Source organism: Nerophis ophidion, linkage group LG13 (assembly GCF_033978795.1).
Source record: "Nerophis ophidion isolate RoL-2023_Sa linkage group LG13, RoL_Noph_v1.0, whole genome shotgun sequence".
Taxonomy (NCBI): Eukaryota; Metazoa; Chordata; class Actinopteri; order Syngnathiformes; family Syngnathidae; genus Nerophis; species Nerophis ophidion.
Window position 1 is genome coordinate 10,610,127 of NC_084623.1, and position 18,934 is coordinate 10,629,060.

Consider the following 18,934-nt stretch of genomic DNA (forward strand, 5'->3'; position numbering starts at 1 on the left):
ATGAAGTTGAGGAATGCTCATCAAACACTTATATGGAACATCCCACAGGTGTGCAGGCTAATTGGGAACAGGCGGGTGCCATGATTGGGTATAAAAACAGATTCCCAAAAAATGCTCAGTCTTTCACAAGAAAGGATGGGGCGAGGTACACCCCTTTGTTCACAACTGCGTGAGAAAATAGTCAAACAGTTTAAGAACAACGTTTCTCAAAGTGCAATTGCAAGAAATTTAGGGATTTCAACATCTACGGTCCATAATATCATCAAAAGTTTCAGAGAATCTGGAGAAATCACTCCACGTAAGCGGCATGGTCGGAAACCAACATTGAATGACCGTGACCTTCCATCCCTCAGACGACACTGTATCAAAAACCGACATCAAGCTCTAAAGGATATCACCACATGGGCTCAGGAACACTTCAGAAAACCGCTGTCACTAAATACAGTTGGTCGCTACATCTGTAAATACAAGTTAAAGCTCTACTATGCAAAGCGAAAGCCATTTATCAACAACATCCAGAAACGCTGCCGGCTTCTCTGGGCCCGAGATCATCTAAGATGGACTGATGCAAAGCGGAAAAGTGTTCTGTGGTCTGACGAGTCCACATTTCAAATTGTTTTTGGAAATATTCGACATGGTGTCATCCGGACCAAAGGGGAAGCGAACCATCCAGACTGATATCGACGCAAAGTTCAAAAGCCAGCATCTGTGATGCATTCCGTCTATATTTACATCTAACACAATTTCCCAACTCATATGGAAACGGGGTTTGTATTTGAGCTAAGCAAAATTATCTGCCAATAGAACAAGAACATTTCTCTTGTCAAGAATTGTCCGAAAACCTTGTATATACCTTGAAATACATATTGCTTGTCTTTAAAAAAACATATTTTGAGTACTTTTTGTTGGCCTTGTATGGGCCTCGGCAATTATTTTGCCTCGGGGGGGCAAAAAATGTGTCTGTGGGCCGGTATATTTATTTTTAGGAACACTAATACAAAACATCACAATAATGTCTGATTGAAAGCTAAAAACGCCTGAAAAAAAAGGAATGGAATTTTACATTTTACAGCATTATTCACATGTGAATAATATAAATACAGTCTATTATGCAGTATTATTCACATGTGAATAATATAAATACAGTCTATTATACAGTATTATTTCCAGGTGAATAATATCAATAGTCTATTATACAGCCTTATTCACATGTGAATAATATAAATACAGTCTATTATACAGCATTATTCACATGTGAATAATATAAATACATTCTATTATACAGCATTATTCACATGTGAATAATATAAATACAGTCTATTATGCAGTATTATTCACATGTGAATAATATAAATACAGTCTATTATACAGCATTATTTCCAGGTGAATAATATCAATAGTCTATTATACAGCCTTATTCATATGTGAATAATATAAATACAGTCTATTATACAGCATTATTCACATATGAATAATATAAAAACAGTCTATTATACAGCATTATTCACATGTGAATAATATACATACAGTTTATTATACACCATTATTTATGTGTGATTAATATAAATACAGTCTATTATACAGCATTATTCACATGTGAATAATATACATACAGTCTATTATACAGCATTATTCACATGTGAATAATATAAATACATTCTATTATACAGCATTATTCACATGTGAATAATATACATACAGTCTATTATACAGCATTATTCACATGTGAATAATATACATACAGTTTATTATACACCATTATTTATGTGTGAATAATATAAATACAGTCTATTATACAGCATTATTCACATGTGAATAATATAAATACAGTCTATTATACAGCATTATTTCCAGGTGAATAATATCTATAGTCTATTATACAGCCGTATTCACATGTGAATAATATAAATACAGTCTCTTATACAGCATTATTCACATGTGAATAATATACATACAGTCTATTATACAGCATTATTCACATGTGAATAATATAAATACATTCTATTATACAGCATTATTCACATGTGAATAATATAAATACATTCTATTATACAGCATTATTCACATGTGAATAGTATAAAAACAGTCTATTATACAGCATTATTTACATGTGAATAATATACATACAGTTTATTATACACCATTATTCACATTTGAATAATATAAATGCAGTCTGTTATACATCATTCTTCACATGTGAATATTATAAATGCAGTGTATTATACAGCATTATTCACATGTGAATAATATAAATACAGTCTATTATACAGCATTATTCACACGTGAATAATGCTGTATAAAAGACTGTATTTATATTCAAGTATGGTCAAAAAGGAACATATGCATTATACAGTCTAGAATATACGTATATCCCCTCATCTAAATCCACAGCCATGATACCAACCCAGTAGTTGCCAAACAAAGTCCATGGCAGCACAGAAGGTAACTTCATGGAGGGATGCCAGGCGGAGACCTCCATTTTTTTCCCCTAACGTCCCTCTCTTGCCAGCACGGTGCATCCAGCGCAGCCATGACTGCTATTCCCGCCAAACTAGATTAAGCTAATCATGTTAGGCAGTGATAGCGAGGAGGCCGGAATGAAGGGTTGGCTGTCCTGCTGGTGCCATGTGGCCCTCAAACACAAACACTGAGCTGTCACACAGAGCTTGAGCAACACCAGGGGTTGCATCATTTGATTACTTAAACCTCCACGTGAACTCCGGCCTTTTGGCTTTCTATAAATAAAGATGAGTTGTCAGATTTTCAAAAATATTCGACTATGTCAGTGTTGAGGTCTGGAAACTTGAAGAAACAAACAATATGTTTCGGATAATTATCTATCTATCTATCTATCTATCTATCTATCTATCTATCTATCTATCTATCTATCGATCTATCTATCTATCTATCTATCTATCTATCTATCTATCTATCTATCTATCTATCTATCTGTCTATCTATCTATCCGTCTATCTATCTATCTATCTATCTGTCTATCTATGTATCTGTCTGTCTGTCTATCTGTCTGTCTGTCTGTCGGTCTGTCTGTCTGTCTTTCTGTCTGTCTGTCTGTCCGTCCGTCCGTCCGTCCGCCGGTCGGTCGGTCCGTTGGTCGGTCGTTTGGTCGGTCGGTCCGTCGGTCGGTCGGTCTGTCCATCCATCTGTCCGCCCGTCCGTCCGTCCGTCAGTCTGTCTGTCCGTCCGTCCGTCCGTCCGTCCGTCCGTCCGTCGGTCGGTCGGTCCGTTGGTCGGTCGTTTGGTCGGTCGGTCCGTCGGTCGGTTGGTCCGTCGGTCGGTTGGTCTGTCCGTCCATCTGTCCGCCCGTCCGTCCGTCCGTCTGTCCGTCCGTCTGTCCGTCCGTCCGTCCGTCCTCCATCCGTCCGTCGGTCGGTCGGTCGGTAGGTCGGTCGGTCGGTCGGTCCGTCGGTCGGTCCGTCGGTCGGTCCGACGGTCGGTCGGTCTGTCCGTCCATCTGTCCGCCCCTCCGTCCGTCCGTCAGTCCAGTCGGTCGGTCGGTCGGTCGGTCGGTCGGTCGGTCGGTCGGTCGGTCGGTCTGTCGGTCGGTCGGTCTGTCCATCCATCTGTCCGTCAGTCCAGTCGTTAGGTCGGTCTGTCGGTCAGTCGGTCGGTCGGTCTGTCTGTCGGTCTGTCGGTCTGTCTGTCTGTCTGTCTGTGTCGGTCGGTCTGTCGGTCGGTCGGCCTGTCGGCCGGTCGGTCTGTCTCTTTGTCTTTAGGTCGGTCGGTCTATCCATGTAAGGACTGTCAAACAATTTAAATATTTAATCGCAGTTTGTTCATTATAACTCAAAATTAATTGCAAATTAATCGTAATTAATTTGCAAGTATTTATTGACCGTGTGAGCAGCATTGATTGCTCCAAAGCCACATGCTAAACATTCATGCAAACATTTTTTTATGATTTTTAAACCAAAAATCAAAACCACTCCGTGTAATTCTGAAATGTCTTGTTGGACTAATACCTGCCTGGTGTTTGGGTATGGGTCTAGGCTTTGGTGGAGAATGCATTCTTTATAAGTCCATGCTCCCCTCATGGAAGCCATCATGATCACTTCATGATGTTCTTGTTAGACTCAAATTGCCAACAAAGGAGCTAATAGATCAATGTTTTTGCAGACCGAAGTAGTAGAGTGGGCTTAATTGGGTAGATTGCTTTCTCGAAATCAAAAATTGGGGTCCCGTGTTGGACTTAAACCAATTTGGATCTTGGTTCTTTCTTTGCTGGGGATAAAAAAACATTTTTACAGAAGAAAAATAATAGACGTAATATGTTAAGTCTTGCAAGTCTGACATCTTCCAAAACCGTCCTTCCTTTCTGTTGAATCAATCCTCTCCTCAGAAGTCATTGAAGTGTTAATACTGTTGTTACCTTCCCCAGAACGACACATTACTTGGTAGAGTAGGTCCACCTGGACAAACGTGTTAGACATTAGTGGTCTCACAGGTTCTGGGGTTGGTTGCTAGAAGGGTGACGTGGTTGTGGTTTCGGGTGATGTTCCTGTGAGAAGTTCTTCAACATGTCGGATTGCCGACTATTAGATCTGTCGAGCTTGCAGAGTAGTTAATAAAAACCATATGTCCTGGCACTTGACTAGTGTAAGCAATCTGTATACAGCTGCAGATTTAATACAAACATTCAACAACATTCCTCAAGGTGCCTCTTTTATTCTTGATCGAGTGCCACCAAAGTGATTGATTTGGTGTTTTTCCAGTATAATGGCTACGAGGTATTTATTTGGTTAAGGTTGTATAATTTATTTCTCAAGTCAAAGTGGGTACCGCAGACCACAGGAATAATGTTGGTCCTGACTGAGTGGCAAAGAACAAACAGAGGTTTCCTCGAAAAGTAAAACAGTTGAGCCCCTAAATATTGTGGAGGGATGTAACCCAGACTTCCTTCTCCCTAGCCACATCGTCCAGCTCCTTCCCGGGGGAAAGATAGTTCCCAATGTGTCCTGGGTCTTCCCCGTGGCCTCCTACCGGTCGGACGTGCCCCAAACACCTCCCTAAGGAGGCTTTCGGGTGGCATCCTGCGTTTTAAAAAGTCATAATTTTTACCTTTTGAAAACCGATACCGATAATTTCCGATATTACATCTTAAAGCATTTATCGGCCGATAATATCGGCAGTCCGATATTATCGGACATCTCTACCAAAAAGATTTAGCTGTCCGATGACTGTTAACTGAGAAAAAATGACAAGAAAGTTTGGAAAAATGTAAGGAGAGGACAAAAAGAATGAAATAAATAATCTATCATGTCAACTGTCAACTCTATTGTCAATTCTTCACATGTACAAGACATGAACGGAATCAAAATGACGTTTTCAGCACATCAAACTCGATCTGTTCCATTGAGAACCATTTGAAGAATATTTATGGCTTTTAAACATTTCTATGTGTGTGTAATGTTCTGTATGAGAGATGGCTTCGGGTTGGAAGTTTTTCGTTGTATGTGATTTATGTGTTCACGACATATGCTGATTGCCCAAAATGAACCACTTACGACATCTGTCCAAAACAAACCCTACCATCTGGACTTCAGGAAGCAACAAGCTTTTAACACTCGCATGCCACTTTGTTTTTCTTTTGTGCAGCCAGAAGAATTGGAGGCTTTGCATTCCCATACTTTCCGGGAGAAGACATTCAAGAAGGCCAAGCACTGCAGTGTTTGCAAACAGACCGTCGGCCATGACGGACTCATCTGCAGAGGTCAGTCACTTGAGCTGAATGTGTGACTTCGGGTGGTTAGGAAAACATTCTATTCAAACCTGTTACTTGGGTCATTAGTAAAGTAGTAGTTCCCATAGTTAACTTTACACAGCTAGCCCGACTTCCCTGGACAAGGCCTCTGTGAATGAACTATTGTAGACTACCCTTCAGAGCCAACGGTTCACATAGTAGACTTCTGCACAGCTTTCATGGTCATGCTTCCATTAGCCCCCTTTCCAAGAACTGCAACGGCACGACTCTGCGTCCTTTCTGGTTGACCAGGGCAGCCACTCGAGCGTTTTGGTCTTTGGTATCCGCAGTCACTGTCACAGCTTGTGGCCGTGGGTGAGGGTAGAAACAGGGCTACACCACGAGTGTCTGGTACAGTGACTGCCTTTCTGCCTTCCGATTCATCTGTCGATCTCATGATGCAGATCCCTTCGAGGAACAAGATACTTAAGGTACATCGCCAAGCTACTTAAGGTCTGAATGTACTGAGAAAAAAACATTGTCTCTGATTTAGCTGTGCTTTTACTCTTCACACACTGCGAACTATCACAGTCACACCAGGACTACACCATCAGCAAAAAGCAGAGATGAGATCCAAATTTGACATCCTCAGAACTTTGGCTACAAATAGAGATTCTATCAGTAAGAAGCAACAGACCAGTGACAAAGGACAGCTCTGGCAGCGGCCAATATTCTCTAAAAAACAGGTTCAACTTACTGCCGGCCAAACAAACCAAGCTCCTGCTTCAATTGTACTGGGACAGAGGGGCGTGTCGTAGCATGCGTCCAACCTCATTCTTAGGGAGCTCTCCTCACAGCACACCACAAGGAGCATGGTTGAATGCTCTTTCCATGTCCAAAAAACACGTGGTCTTATTCGAAAAAACTCCAAAGTACCCTACGGTGAAGAGCGTGTCCAGTGTTCCACGACCTGGACGACAACTACGGTATGCCTCTTATATCAGAGAGTTGACTAACTGCTAAAGTCTCCTTTCGAGCACTCCCCAAGAGCCGGGGAGCGTAACCCCCTATAGTCGGAACTCACCCTAAGGTCGACCTTCTTGAAAAGATCTCCCACTACCCCAGTCTGCCAATTCAGATGTACCGTGTTCAACTTCTGTGCAATGTAAGAGAGACAAAATCTTGTCCATCCCCGGTGCCTTGCCACAAAGTTGGCTGACTATGGAAGGTGTGTCAGTGGGAATTATTAGATCCTTCAAGTAGAGTTCAGTAGGCGTCCTTTGGCAATTTAAACGGTGTGGGCACCGGACAGGGCGTGGCTTCCCTTTTCTTAGCTACTATATCGTTTGCACGAACCTTTTCTAAGTCTGACCACATCTAGTTGGAAACGCTCTACCTGAGTTACCAGCTAAGGTTCCTTCCTTCATTGGCGTTCAATGTCCCAAGGATCACATTTTGGATAACGTCCAGGCTTCCACCACTGACTGGCGCCTTAACCACTTAACATGATGTAGCCTACCCCTCTGGGCGGTGGGTGTGGCTTGGGTGAAGGCCTGACCACCAGGCGTTTCAGGACATCCCGTGTCTTCTGGTGAGGTGCGGCAACTCCTAATGGTCTTTTAACCACTTTCAAGTCACCAAGGACCATCCATCCGTCCATCCATCCTTCCATCCATCCATCCATCCATCCATCCATCCATCCATCTTCTTCCGTTTATCCCAGGTCGCATCGCAGGGGCAGCAGTCTAAGCAGGGAAGCCCAGACTTCCCTCTCCCGAGCTACTTCGTCCAGCTCCTCCCGGGAGATCCCGAGGCGTTCCCAGCCCAATTGGTAGACAAAGTCTTCCCAACGTTTCCAGGGTCTTCCCCGTGGCCTCCTACCGGTCGGACGTGCCCAAAACACCTTCCTCGGGAGGCGTTCGGGTGGCATCCTGACCAGATGCCCGAACCTCTTCATCTGGCTCCTCTCCATGTGGAGGAGCAGTGGCTTTACTTTGAGCTCCCCCTGGATGACAGAGCTTCTCACCATATCTCTAAGGGAGAGCCACGCCACCCAGCGGAGGAAGCTGATTTCCTGCCGCTTGTACCAGTGATCTTGTCTTTTCAGTCATAACCCAAAGCTCAGTATAGAGACGTAGATGGACCGGTAAATTAAGAGCTTTGCCTTCGGGCTCAGCTCCTTCTTCACCACGACAGACCGATTAAGGGTCCGCAACAATGCGCCGATCCGCCTGTTGATCTCACGATCCACTCTTTCCTCACTTGTGAACAAAACCCTGAGTTACTTGAACTCCTCCACTTGGGGCAGGATCTCCTCTCAAACCCGGAGATGGCACTCCACCCTCTTTTGGGCAAGTAACCCAAAGCTCATGACCAGAGTGAGGATGGGAACGTAGATCGACCGGTAAATTGAGAGCTTTGCCTTCCGGCTCAGCTCATTCTTCACCACGACAGACCGATTAAGGGTCCGCAAAAATTCACCAATCCGCCTGTTGATCTCACGATCCACTCTTTCCTCATTTGTGAACAAAACTCTGAGGTACTTGAACTCCTCCACTTGGGGCAGGATCTCCTCTCAAACCCGGAGATGACACTCCACCCTCTTTTGGGCAAGTAACCCAAAGCTCATGACCATAGGTGAGGATGGAAACGTAGATCGACCGGTAAATTGAGAGCTTTGCCTTCCAGCTCAGCTCATTCTTCACCACAACGGATCGATACGGCGTCCGCATTACTGAAGACGCCGCACCGATCCACCTGTCGACCTCACGATCCACTCTTCCCCCACTCGTGAAAAATACTCCGAGGTACTTGAACTCCTCCAAGACTAATTTGCCTTAAAATACCAACTAGAGGCTTACCATTGACAGCATAATATAATTCCTAAGATCAATCTTGGCCACTCAAAGGAATGCCTGGAGATCAGTCCATTAGAACTCATTGATTAAAATAATGCTGCTTGAATCAAGACATTACACCATTTCTTGTATTTGCAGCTGCTTCCTTGGTAATCCCACTTCTTTTCAACTCAGAAAGTATAATAAAAGACATGCTGCAGGAACTGAACCTGTTCCATTATAAACATCCAGTCAGCACCTGGATCCCACCGACCTTACCCTGGCATGGAAGAGGCGAAGAAGAATAAAGAATATCCGACCGTGGCGGACGTACCAGAATCACCCGACCATGAAAAGATCTGTTTTAGATAACTAAAAAAAAAAAAAACTGCAGTTAAGCGGAAGTGTGTGGTTGTTTGCTTTGGCTCACAGAGGGGGGAACATCTGGCTCCGGCTCTCCAGATCTGACCTATGATGGTAGAGCTCAGACAATTAAGAGCATTTCCTTCTATCGTATTGTTTAGTTATAAAATACCGTTGACCCTGACAACATCGCATTTTAGTTTTTGGTAATGGATGGCCTGGCAAGCAAAAAGGTTATTTCAACCGACCTTTATTTCTGCAAGACTTAATTGTTTTCGGATTGACAGATGGATGATATAAAACTGCAGACTTTATAAAAAAACAAAAAACTAATTCTATCCGGATGATACTGATAATGAAGCTTGCAGTGTGAACAAATCCTTAGAACAGACCTGGGCCAACAGGATTAGATGTAGCTGCCATTGTGTTGTGCGGTGTTTTTTTCAAACGACCGTAAGTCTTGGAACTATACAAAGTATTTCAGTGGTTGGAATCTGCGCTTTTGCATGATTTACTAGTTACCATGGTAACCTAATTAGTTACCATGGTAATCTAAGTCACAGCAGCTCAGACAAGGCACAGAGCGGTGTGGGCGTGGTTTGTTTCCACAGAGGGTTTCCAGCCTGAAATGCAGGTGTCAGGGACGGAAGGAAATTTTTACAACAAATAATGTATCAGATTGCAGGTGGGTGTTTTTGTTTTACCCTTCGCGATCATTTTTCGCTGTATTTGTTGCATTTTCTTCGCATTTCGCTCGATTGTAAATAATGTCGATCGAGAGGTGGGGTGACGATGAGGGTTTTGGTCAAGAGGGGGTGACCCCAGGATGCAGAGACGGGAGACAAGGTGGAATTACAAAAATGTAAAGATTTAATTAGACAAAAAGGGATAACTAAGGGCGATGGGGCAGAAACGCACACCATGAAATCTGGACAAAATAGGTTCCTCAGAGGTCAGCGGGAGAAAGGGCCAGGGCACACTGAGCAGGGCAAGAGTCAACAAAAGTAATCCTTTTACCTCAGGGGGACTAGGAGATAAACACACAGGACGTTAGGGAATTCAAGACAAAGTAGCGAAAACATGCCAGGTCGGGTGAAGCGGGTGCATGCACGACAGGAGTTCTGGAGACAATAACCGGCGAGGCCAAGCTGACAGTGACGAGCCTAAATACCGGTGTGCTAATTGCGAGCAGGTGTGCCTCAAGGTCCGCCCCTCGCCCAGGACGAATCACTAAAAGCACAGGTGCAGATGAAGGAGAAGGCAGGAAAACACTAAAAACACAACAGCGACGTTCATATGTCGTCAATATTCAGTGTTTTATCGTGCATAGAAAAATTTAAAATTCCATTCCGTTTTTTTTAAGGCGGTCTGTCATACATTTTTAGAATTCAATCAGACGTTATTGTAACTTTATATTAGTGTTCCTAATAAAAGGACCCAAACACACATACTGTACAGCCTGTATATATATATATATATATATATACATTTTAACTTGTATTTTTACTTGGGGGCGGTGTAGCTCAGTTGGTAGAGTGGCCGTGCCAGCAACTTGAGGGTTCCGGATTCGATTCCCTTTTCCGCCATCCTAGTCACTGCCGTTGTGTCCTTGGGCAAGACCCTTTACCCACCTGCTCCCAGTGCCACCCACACTGGTTTAAATGTAACTTAGGTATTGGGTTTCACTATGTAAAGCGCTTTGAGTCACTAGAGAAAAAGCGCTACATAAATATAATTCACTTCACTTCACTTCACTTGTTTAGCCCTAAATTAACGAGTGTCTCAAAGGGCTGCACAGGCCACAACGACATCCTCGGCTCAGATCCAGGGCAAGAAAAAAACTCAACTCAATGGGAAAACAATGAGAGACCTTGGAGGGGACTGCATATGTGGGGAATGTTATGAACTATTCACCTTGTGGAAGTTGCCTTCCAGTGGGTCCTCCAGAGCACCAAGCATTTCCAGGCGAGCCCGTTTCATTGTTACAAGACAGTTTCATTTTTCCATACAAGCAATCGTCTTTTTGTGAATGTTGGTCGAGCTCTCGTCTCTCCTTCTGGTTGGTGCTTATATAGAGCGACAGGTGTTTAGATGACAAGGCCCAGGTGGGCCTTCTACGCACCTGTCGCTGACTTCGAGGCCGGTCCTGGCACACCCCGCTTCGTTGCAGGCCCACAGGCCACGCCCCCCTCCACAGACCTATTCAAAGCTTCACATCAAATATTCCACTTTGAAATTGTATTTGGGGGTAGGGAATATTGCATATTTCGGGGGTTTATTTGATTTAAAAAATATATAACTTTATATTGACAGGCAAAGTTGGATTTGATCTTGAGATTTTTAGCGTTGAAAGTACAAAAATAATAAATAAAAATTTTAATGACTGGTACTCTTCCACATGATCTTTAACATTTACCATACTTGAAGGGAGCCCTAAGGGTTAAGACTAAATACTGTATATACATTGTGTTAGTTTTAAAGGCCTACTGAAACCCACTACTGCCGACCACGCAGTCTGATAGTTTATATATCAATGATGAAATATTAACATTGCAACTCATGCCAATACGGCCTTTTTAGTTTACTAAATTGCAATTTTAAAGTTTGCGCCGAAATATCGTGCTTAAACGTCTCGGTATGATGACGCGTGCGCGTGACGTCACGCATTGTTGAGGACATTTTGTTCCAACATCATTCCCAGCTATTAAGTCGTCTGTTTTCATCGCGAAATTCCACAGTATTCTGGACATCTGTGTTGCTGAATCTTTTGCAATTTGTTCAATGAACAATTGAGAAATCAAAGAAGAAAGCTGTAGGTGGGAAGCGGTGTAATGCGGTCGCTTTTAGCTACACAAACACAGCCGGTGTTTCATTGTTTACATTCCTGAAAGATGACAGTCAAGTTTTACTATGGAACAGAGCGGTCAAGCGAACACGGTTGGATTGGACCACACACACAAAGTACAGTGTTTTATGCAGCGATCATTTCGAAAGATCGTGTTTCGAAGAGGGTCCCTCGTGAAGGGCAGAGATGGGCATCGCCACCACCTGTCGACTGGTGCTGAAAAAGGTGCGGGGCCGACCTTCAGGTTGTACAGGTACGACCATATAATCTCACTAAAACACTAGTAACACAATAAGCAGATAAGGGATTTTCCAGAATTATCCTAGTAAATGTGACTAATACCATCTGAATTGCTCCCACTGCCCTCCAGTCTTTTTTTCTTTCTTTTTTTCATAGTCCTTCACTCTCACTTTCCTCATCCACAAATATTTCATCCTCGCTCAAATTAACGGGGAAATCTTCGCTTTCTCGGTCCGAATCGCTCTCGCTGCTGGTGGCCATGATTGTAAACAATGTTCAGATGTGAGGAGCTCCACAACCCGTGACGTCACGCGCGCATCGTCTGCGACTTCCGGGACAGGCAAGGCTTTTTTATTATCGACCAAAAGTTGCGAACTTTATCGTCGATGTTCTCTACTAAATCCTTTCAGCAAAAATATGGCAATATCGCGAAATGATCAAGTATGACACATAGAATGGACCTGCTATCCCCGTTTGAATAGGAACATCTCATTTCAGTAGGCCTTTAAAATAGAAAAATATCAAAATACCCCCCTCATATTCTGATTTTTCAGTGGAAAAAGTTTGGACACCCCTGGCCTAAAGTCTGCAGAAAAATTTAAATATTTGTGTATTTTGCTTCACATAGTACAACTACAGTTTGAGTTTATTTGGAACATGCATGCATACAACATGACACATCACAATTTCCAGTTCCTCTATTCAACATGTTCGAAAAGGAGTAGGAAGAAGCAGAGTTTATTTAATCCCACCCCTTTTCCTTTTTACATAGCAGTTGTCCACACTTTTGTTTACTTCCTGTTCTCAATCTATTCACAATATACTCCACAAGTAATAACATTAATAATAATCAGTGAAGTAAGTCGTGTTTCATATGGTGAGATGAATTAGATTATCGAGAAATTGAATCGATGGATGCAATAAATTCAGTATATTGTACGTTTAATGTGAGCCGTGTTCATTCCCAGACGCACTAAATGCAAGCCATAAAAGGATTCCCATCCCCGCATTAATTAAGAAATGTGCAATTCAATCAAAGCGACCATTTATCCTCTATAAACAGATTTACTGCATCCTGCTGTCACCGCGCTGCAGATAAATAATGTACATTCAGGCAAGCCCGTGCATATGATTGTAAAGCAAACAGGTTTTACTTACGTGCACAAGAACACATCAAGACAAGGTTGCTACTTTGATTTAAAGGAGCACAATGTATGCGATTGTAGTAGCATATTTTCTACCGTATATACAGAGTTAATTGGTGACGAACCCAAAGATGCAGAGATGGAGGCAGGCATTGAATAAGAAAACATGATTTAATTAAAACTAAACAAGAACAAACAAAGGGGTACAACAAAAAGGCAAATAACCAACTAAGAGAGCTAGCATGAGAGCTAGAAAACAAAAGGAATTTAGCATGGAAGCTAGCAAAAACAAAAAGGGCCTAGCGTGGAAGCTAGTGGGTAGCGAGCAGGAAAACCGAAGTCGTACTTGTTATGTGAAAACAAACTGGAAGCAGGGAAAAAAAAAACAGTAAGCTACAAACATACAACGAATATAGCTTACCGACACGCTGCAAAGACACGACACGGTACGACACAACAGGAGCGACAATATATGACATTTGTGCAGCACTGACTGGAGGAAGAAAGCAGGTAAAATAGGAGTGGGCTGATTAACACCAGGTTTGGCCAGGTGCCAATCAGCCGCAGCTGAGGGGAAAACAGCGCACAGGGAAAAAAACTAGGAAACAGATAAAATAAGAGCGCTGACAGGAACTAAAAACACACATACTAAACACACACAGAGGAAAAACAAAAACACAAACAAACTATCAGTGGCAATCCTGAATTCTAAAAGAAAACAAATGACTGAGTGGCCAAGAACAAACACGGGTTTCTCGAAAAATAAAATAGTTGAGCCCCTAAATATTGTGGAGGTGTGTAACAATATAAAAACATCTCATATCACGGATATCATTATTATCATGGTATTGTTGAATGTGCCCAAAAAGTAATGACCTTATTTTCCGGACTATAAAGAGCACTGGGATATAAGCCGCCCCCACAAAATTTTTGAAGAAAAATATATTTTTCTATATATTAGCCATACCGGACTATAAGCCGCAGATATATACGTTGTGAAATTAGTTATTTACACAGAAATTGTCAAGACTGCGAGGTTTGTTCTCCCGGGATGCAAACGGACTTTTGCGGACAAGGCTTGATAAGGTAGAAACGTATTTATTAATCTAACAAATATCTGGGCAGGGCATGAGGTAAACAAACATAAACTATGGTGTGGAAAAAACACTAATTTGTGGCATGTAACAAACAACATAAACTATGGCATGAACAGAGCAGCGTGAACTAATCATGAAAGGAGCAGCATGAACTGTGGCATGAAAACTCGCAAAGTCGCCAGGACGACTGACTGGCAAAACAGACTTAAATAAAAGTCTCTTGATTAGAGCAGGTGCGTTTTTTACATGAGGCAGGTGAAAATAATGGGTCGTCATGGTAACTGAACAAGGGAGCGTAAACAGGAACTAAAAGAGTCCAAAACTACAGAAAATAACAAAAACATAATCCAGATCACCGAACATGAGAGAAATACCATACCATCACAGATGCTGGCTTTTGAACTTTGCACCTAGAACAACGTGGATGTTTTTTTCACAGTTTCCAAAATCAGTTTGAAATGTGGACTCGTCAGACCACTGAACACTTTTCCACTTTGCATCAGTCCATCTTAGATGAGCTCAGACCCAGCGAAGCCGGCGGCGTTTCTGGGTGTTAATAAATGGCTTTCGCTTTGCACAGCAGAGATTTAACTTGCACTTACAGATGTAGCGACCAACCGTAGTTACTGACAGTGGTTTTCAGAAGTGTACCTGAGCCCATGTGGTGATATCCTTTACACACTGATGCCGGTTTTTGATGCAGTACCGCCTGAGGTATCAAATATCACGGGCATTCAATGTTGTTTTTTGGACTTGCAATGATTTCTCTAAATTCTCTGAACCTTTTGATGATATTACGGACCGAAGATGGTGAAATCTCTAAATTCCTTGCAATAGTTCGTTTAGAAATGTTGTTCTGAAACTGTTCAACATTTTGCTCACGCGTTTGTTCACAAAGTGGTGACCCTCGCCCCATCCTGACTTAGCATTTCACGGAAGCTGCTTTTATACCCAATCGTGGCACCCACCTGTTGCCAATTAGCCTGTTCGCCTGTGGGGTGTTCCAAATAAGTGTTTGATGAGCATTCCTCAACTTTGTCAGTCTTTTTTGCCACTTGTGCCAGCTTTTTTGAAACATGTTGCAGTCATCACATTCCAAATGAGCTAATATTTGCAAACAATAGCAACGTTTTCCAGTTTTAACGTTAAGTAGCTTGTCTTTGAAGTCTATTCAATTGAATATAAGTTGAAAATTATTTGCAGATAATTGTATTTTGTTTTTATTTATGATTTACACAACGTGCCAACTTCACTGGTTTTGTGTTTTGTAGTGAACGCCGCAAAAGTGTTAGATTCAGTGCCTTCCTTCAGCTGCTCTTGCTTACAAACAATGCAGTCACGTGGTCTCCCTATGACACAAGCCCTTGGACTTCCTTTCCATCTCGGCGGTTGCCGGGATACAAGGTGTGGGTTACGTCGACAATAGCGTGTTGACGCAGGTCAGGACTTCAGTTTTCCAGTCACAAAACAAGGAACTCTGTAATGGGGTATTTTTGGAGCGCTGGCCTCGAGGGCAGGAAGTGACTTTTATTTTCATTGACAGAGGCGGAGCTCGGGTTAAACTAAGGACCGCGTACTGGGTGGATAAACAACTTCTTTTTCTTACACGGTGGCATGCAAGAAAAGTTCAACTTGAAGAGAACATTCAAGTCCCAGCAAACTTATTTTTATAGTGACACTTTGCTTTTTTTGTGGACTTGGAATTGCTGTAATCGTAGAGGTTTTCAAGAATACACAACAATAACAGCTGTGTGTGTGTAAGGCAGGGATAGTGGAGGTTATCATAACGCTGCTTCTAACTGCTGAGCTCACACAGCTGGTATGTATGCAGCACGTCCCGCTGAGTCTTAAAGGGGAACTGCACTTTTTCCCCCCCTATTTTTTACAATCCTGATGAAAGACAACAACACGTGTTGCTTTTTAATGCATTTAAAATATTTCAGTTGTTTATGTGAGAGCATTTCAGTAGTGTGTACAAGAGTGTTTCAGTAGTGTGTGAGAAAAAAACATTACAGTTGTTTATGTGGGAGCATTTCAGTAGTGTGTATAAGAGTGTTTCAGTAGTGTGTATGAGAGTGTTTCAGTAGTGCATATGAGAGAAAAACATTTCAGTTGTTTATGAGAGCATTTCAGTAGTGTGTATAAGAGTGTTTCAGTAGTGTGTATGAAAGTGTTATAGTAGTGCGTGTGAGAGCAAAACATTTAAATTGTTTGTGAGAGCATTTCAGTAGTGTGAATGAGAGGGTTTCAGCAGTTTGTATGAGAGTGTTTCAGTAGTGTGTGTGAGTGGAAAAACATCTCAGTTGATTATGTGAGAGCATTTCAGTCGTGTGTGTATACGAGTGTTTCAGTAGTGTGCATGAGAGAAAAACATTTCAGTTGTTTATGAGAGCATTTCAGTAGTGTGTATAAGAGTGTTTCAGTAGTGTGTATGAGAGTGTTTCAGTAGTGCATATGAGAGAAAAACATTTCAGTTGTTTATGAGAGCATTTCAGTAGTGTGTATAAGAGTGTTTCAGTAGTGTGTGAGAAAAAAACATTACAGTTGTTTATGTGGGAGCATTTTAGTAGTGTGTATAAGAGTGTTTCAGTAGTGCATATGAGAGAAAAACATCTCAGTTGTTTATGTGAGAGCATTTCAGTAGTGTGTATAAGAGTGTTTCAGTAGTGTGTGAGAAAAAAACATTACAGTTGTTTATGTGGGAGCATTTTAGTAGCGTGTATAAGAGTGTTTCAGTAGTGTGTATGAGAGTGTTTCAGTAGTGCATATGAGAGAAAAACATTTCAGTTGTTTATAAGAGCATTTCAGTAGTGTGTATAAGAGTGTTTCAGTAGTGTGTATGCGAGTGTTTCAGTAGTGCGTGTGAGACAAAAACATTTAGACTGTTTGTGAGAGCATTTCAGTCGTGTGTATGAGAGGGTTTCAGCAGTTTGTATGAGAGTGTTTCAGTAGTGTGTGTGAGAGGAAACATATTTCAGTTGTTCCTGTGAGTGCATTTCAGTCGTGTGTGTATAAGAGTGTTTCAGTAGTGTGCATGAGAGAAAAACATTTCAGTTGTTTATGTGAGAGCATTACAGTTGTGTGTATTAGAGTGTTTCAGTAGTGTGTATGAGAGTGTTTCAGTAGTGCATGTGAGAGAAAAACATTCCGTTCTTTGTGTCCGAGCATTTCAGTCGTGTATGAGAAGGTTTCAGTAGTGTGTATGAGAGGGTTTCAGTTGTGTGTGTGAGAGGAAAAACATTTCAGTTGTTTATGTGAGAGCATTTCAGTCATGTGTATGAGTTTCAGTAGTGTGTGAGAGAAAAAACATTTCAGTTGTTTATGTGAAAGCATTTCAGTAGTGTGTTTGAGAAAAAAAAAACAATTTGTTTATGTGAGAGCATTTCAGTAGTGTATAAAGTGTTTCAGTAGTGTGTATGACTGTTTTAGTAGTGTGTGTGAGAGGAAAACATTTCAGTTGTTTATGTGATAGCATTTCATTAGTGTGTATAAGAGTGTTTCTGTAGTATGTGTGAGAGAAAAAACATTTCAGTTGTTTATGTGATTGCATTTCAGTAGTGTGTATATGAGTGTTTCAGTAGTGTGTATAAGGGTGTTTCAGTAGTGCGTGTGAGAGAAAATATTTCAGTTGTTTATGTGATAGCATTTCAGTAGTGTGTATAAGAGTGTTTTAGTGGGTGTAAGAGAACAACATTTCAGTTGTTTATGTGAGAGCATTTCAGTTGTGTGTATAAGATTGTTTCAGTAGTGTGTATGAGAGTGTTTGAGTAGTGTATTGAGAGAAAAACATTTCAGTTGTTTATGTGAGAGCATTTCAGGAGTGTGTATAAGAGTGTTTTAGTAGTGCGTATCCAAGTTTTTCAGTAGTGTGTATGAGAGTGTTTCAGTAGTATGTGTAAGAGAAAAACATTTCTGTTGTTTATGTGAGAGCATTTCAGTAGTTTGTATATGAGTGTTTCAGTAGTGCGTATCCAAGTTTTTCAGTAGTGTGTATGAGTGTTTTAGTAGTGCGTGTAAGAGAAAAACATTTCATTTGTTTGTGAGAATATTTCAGTAGTGTGTATACAGTGTTTCAGTAGTGTGTATAAGAGTGTTTTAGTAGTGTGAATGAGAGTGTTTCACTAATGTGTGCGAGAGAAAAAAAATTCAGTTGTTTGTGAGAGCATTTCAGTAGTGTGCATGAGAGGGTTTCAGTAGTGTGTATGGGAGTGTTTCAGTAGTGTGTGTGAGAGAAAAACATTTCAGTTATTTTCTGTGGGATAATTTCAGTAGTGTGTATAAGATGTCATTCTGAATAATGTCCCCTCATAGGGAGTAGCTGAAGTGCTCTAAAACATCCAAAAACCTTAATCAATGTTTTATAAACATGCTGTAAGTATAAATGTAACGTAGTAACAGCCCCATTCATAACAACATGTAATATTTACGTATTATGCTCATTTTAAGCAAACAGCGGCACGTTAATTTCATCACAACTTTCACGTTTCCCTTCAACCACACTACTAATCATGGCAGACTTCCTGAGAGACAACAAGGACTGATTTTGGACAAATGGTGATCCAGAACCTTATATTTTTGAGCCTGGATATAATTATAGTATAATCATATGATAACAGATGCTATCATGTAGCAGCATTGTGCTGAGCAAGAAATATAAACTACGAACATAAGAACATAATAAAACGGTCACCGACTGTACAATGTCTGCT

At 41.5% G+C, this 18,934-nt stretch overlaps 1 protein-coding gene across 10 annotated transcripts in view; it reads left to right on the forward strand.

Annotated features, from left to right (window-relative positions):
- Positions 1 to 18,934, forward strand: part of tns1b (tensin 1b) — a 362,081-nt gene that overhangs the window by 73,845 nt on the left and 269,302 nt on the right. For all 10 annotated transcript variants that reach the window (XM_061918387.1, XM_061918396.1, XM_061918397.1 and 7 more), the window contains exon 2: positions 5,614 to 5,728. In XM_061918387.1, coding sequence (XP_061774371.1) covers positions 5,614 to 5,728 — 115 coding nt within the window. The remainder of the gene's footprint in view (positions 1 to 5,613; positions 5,729 to 18,934) is intronic.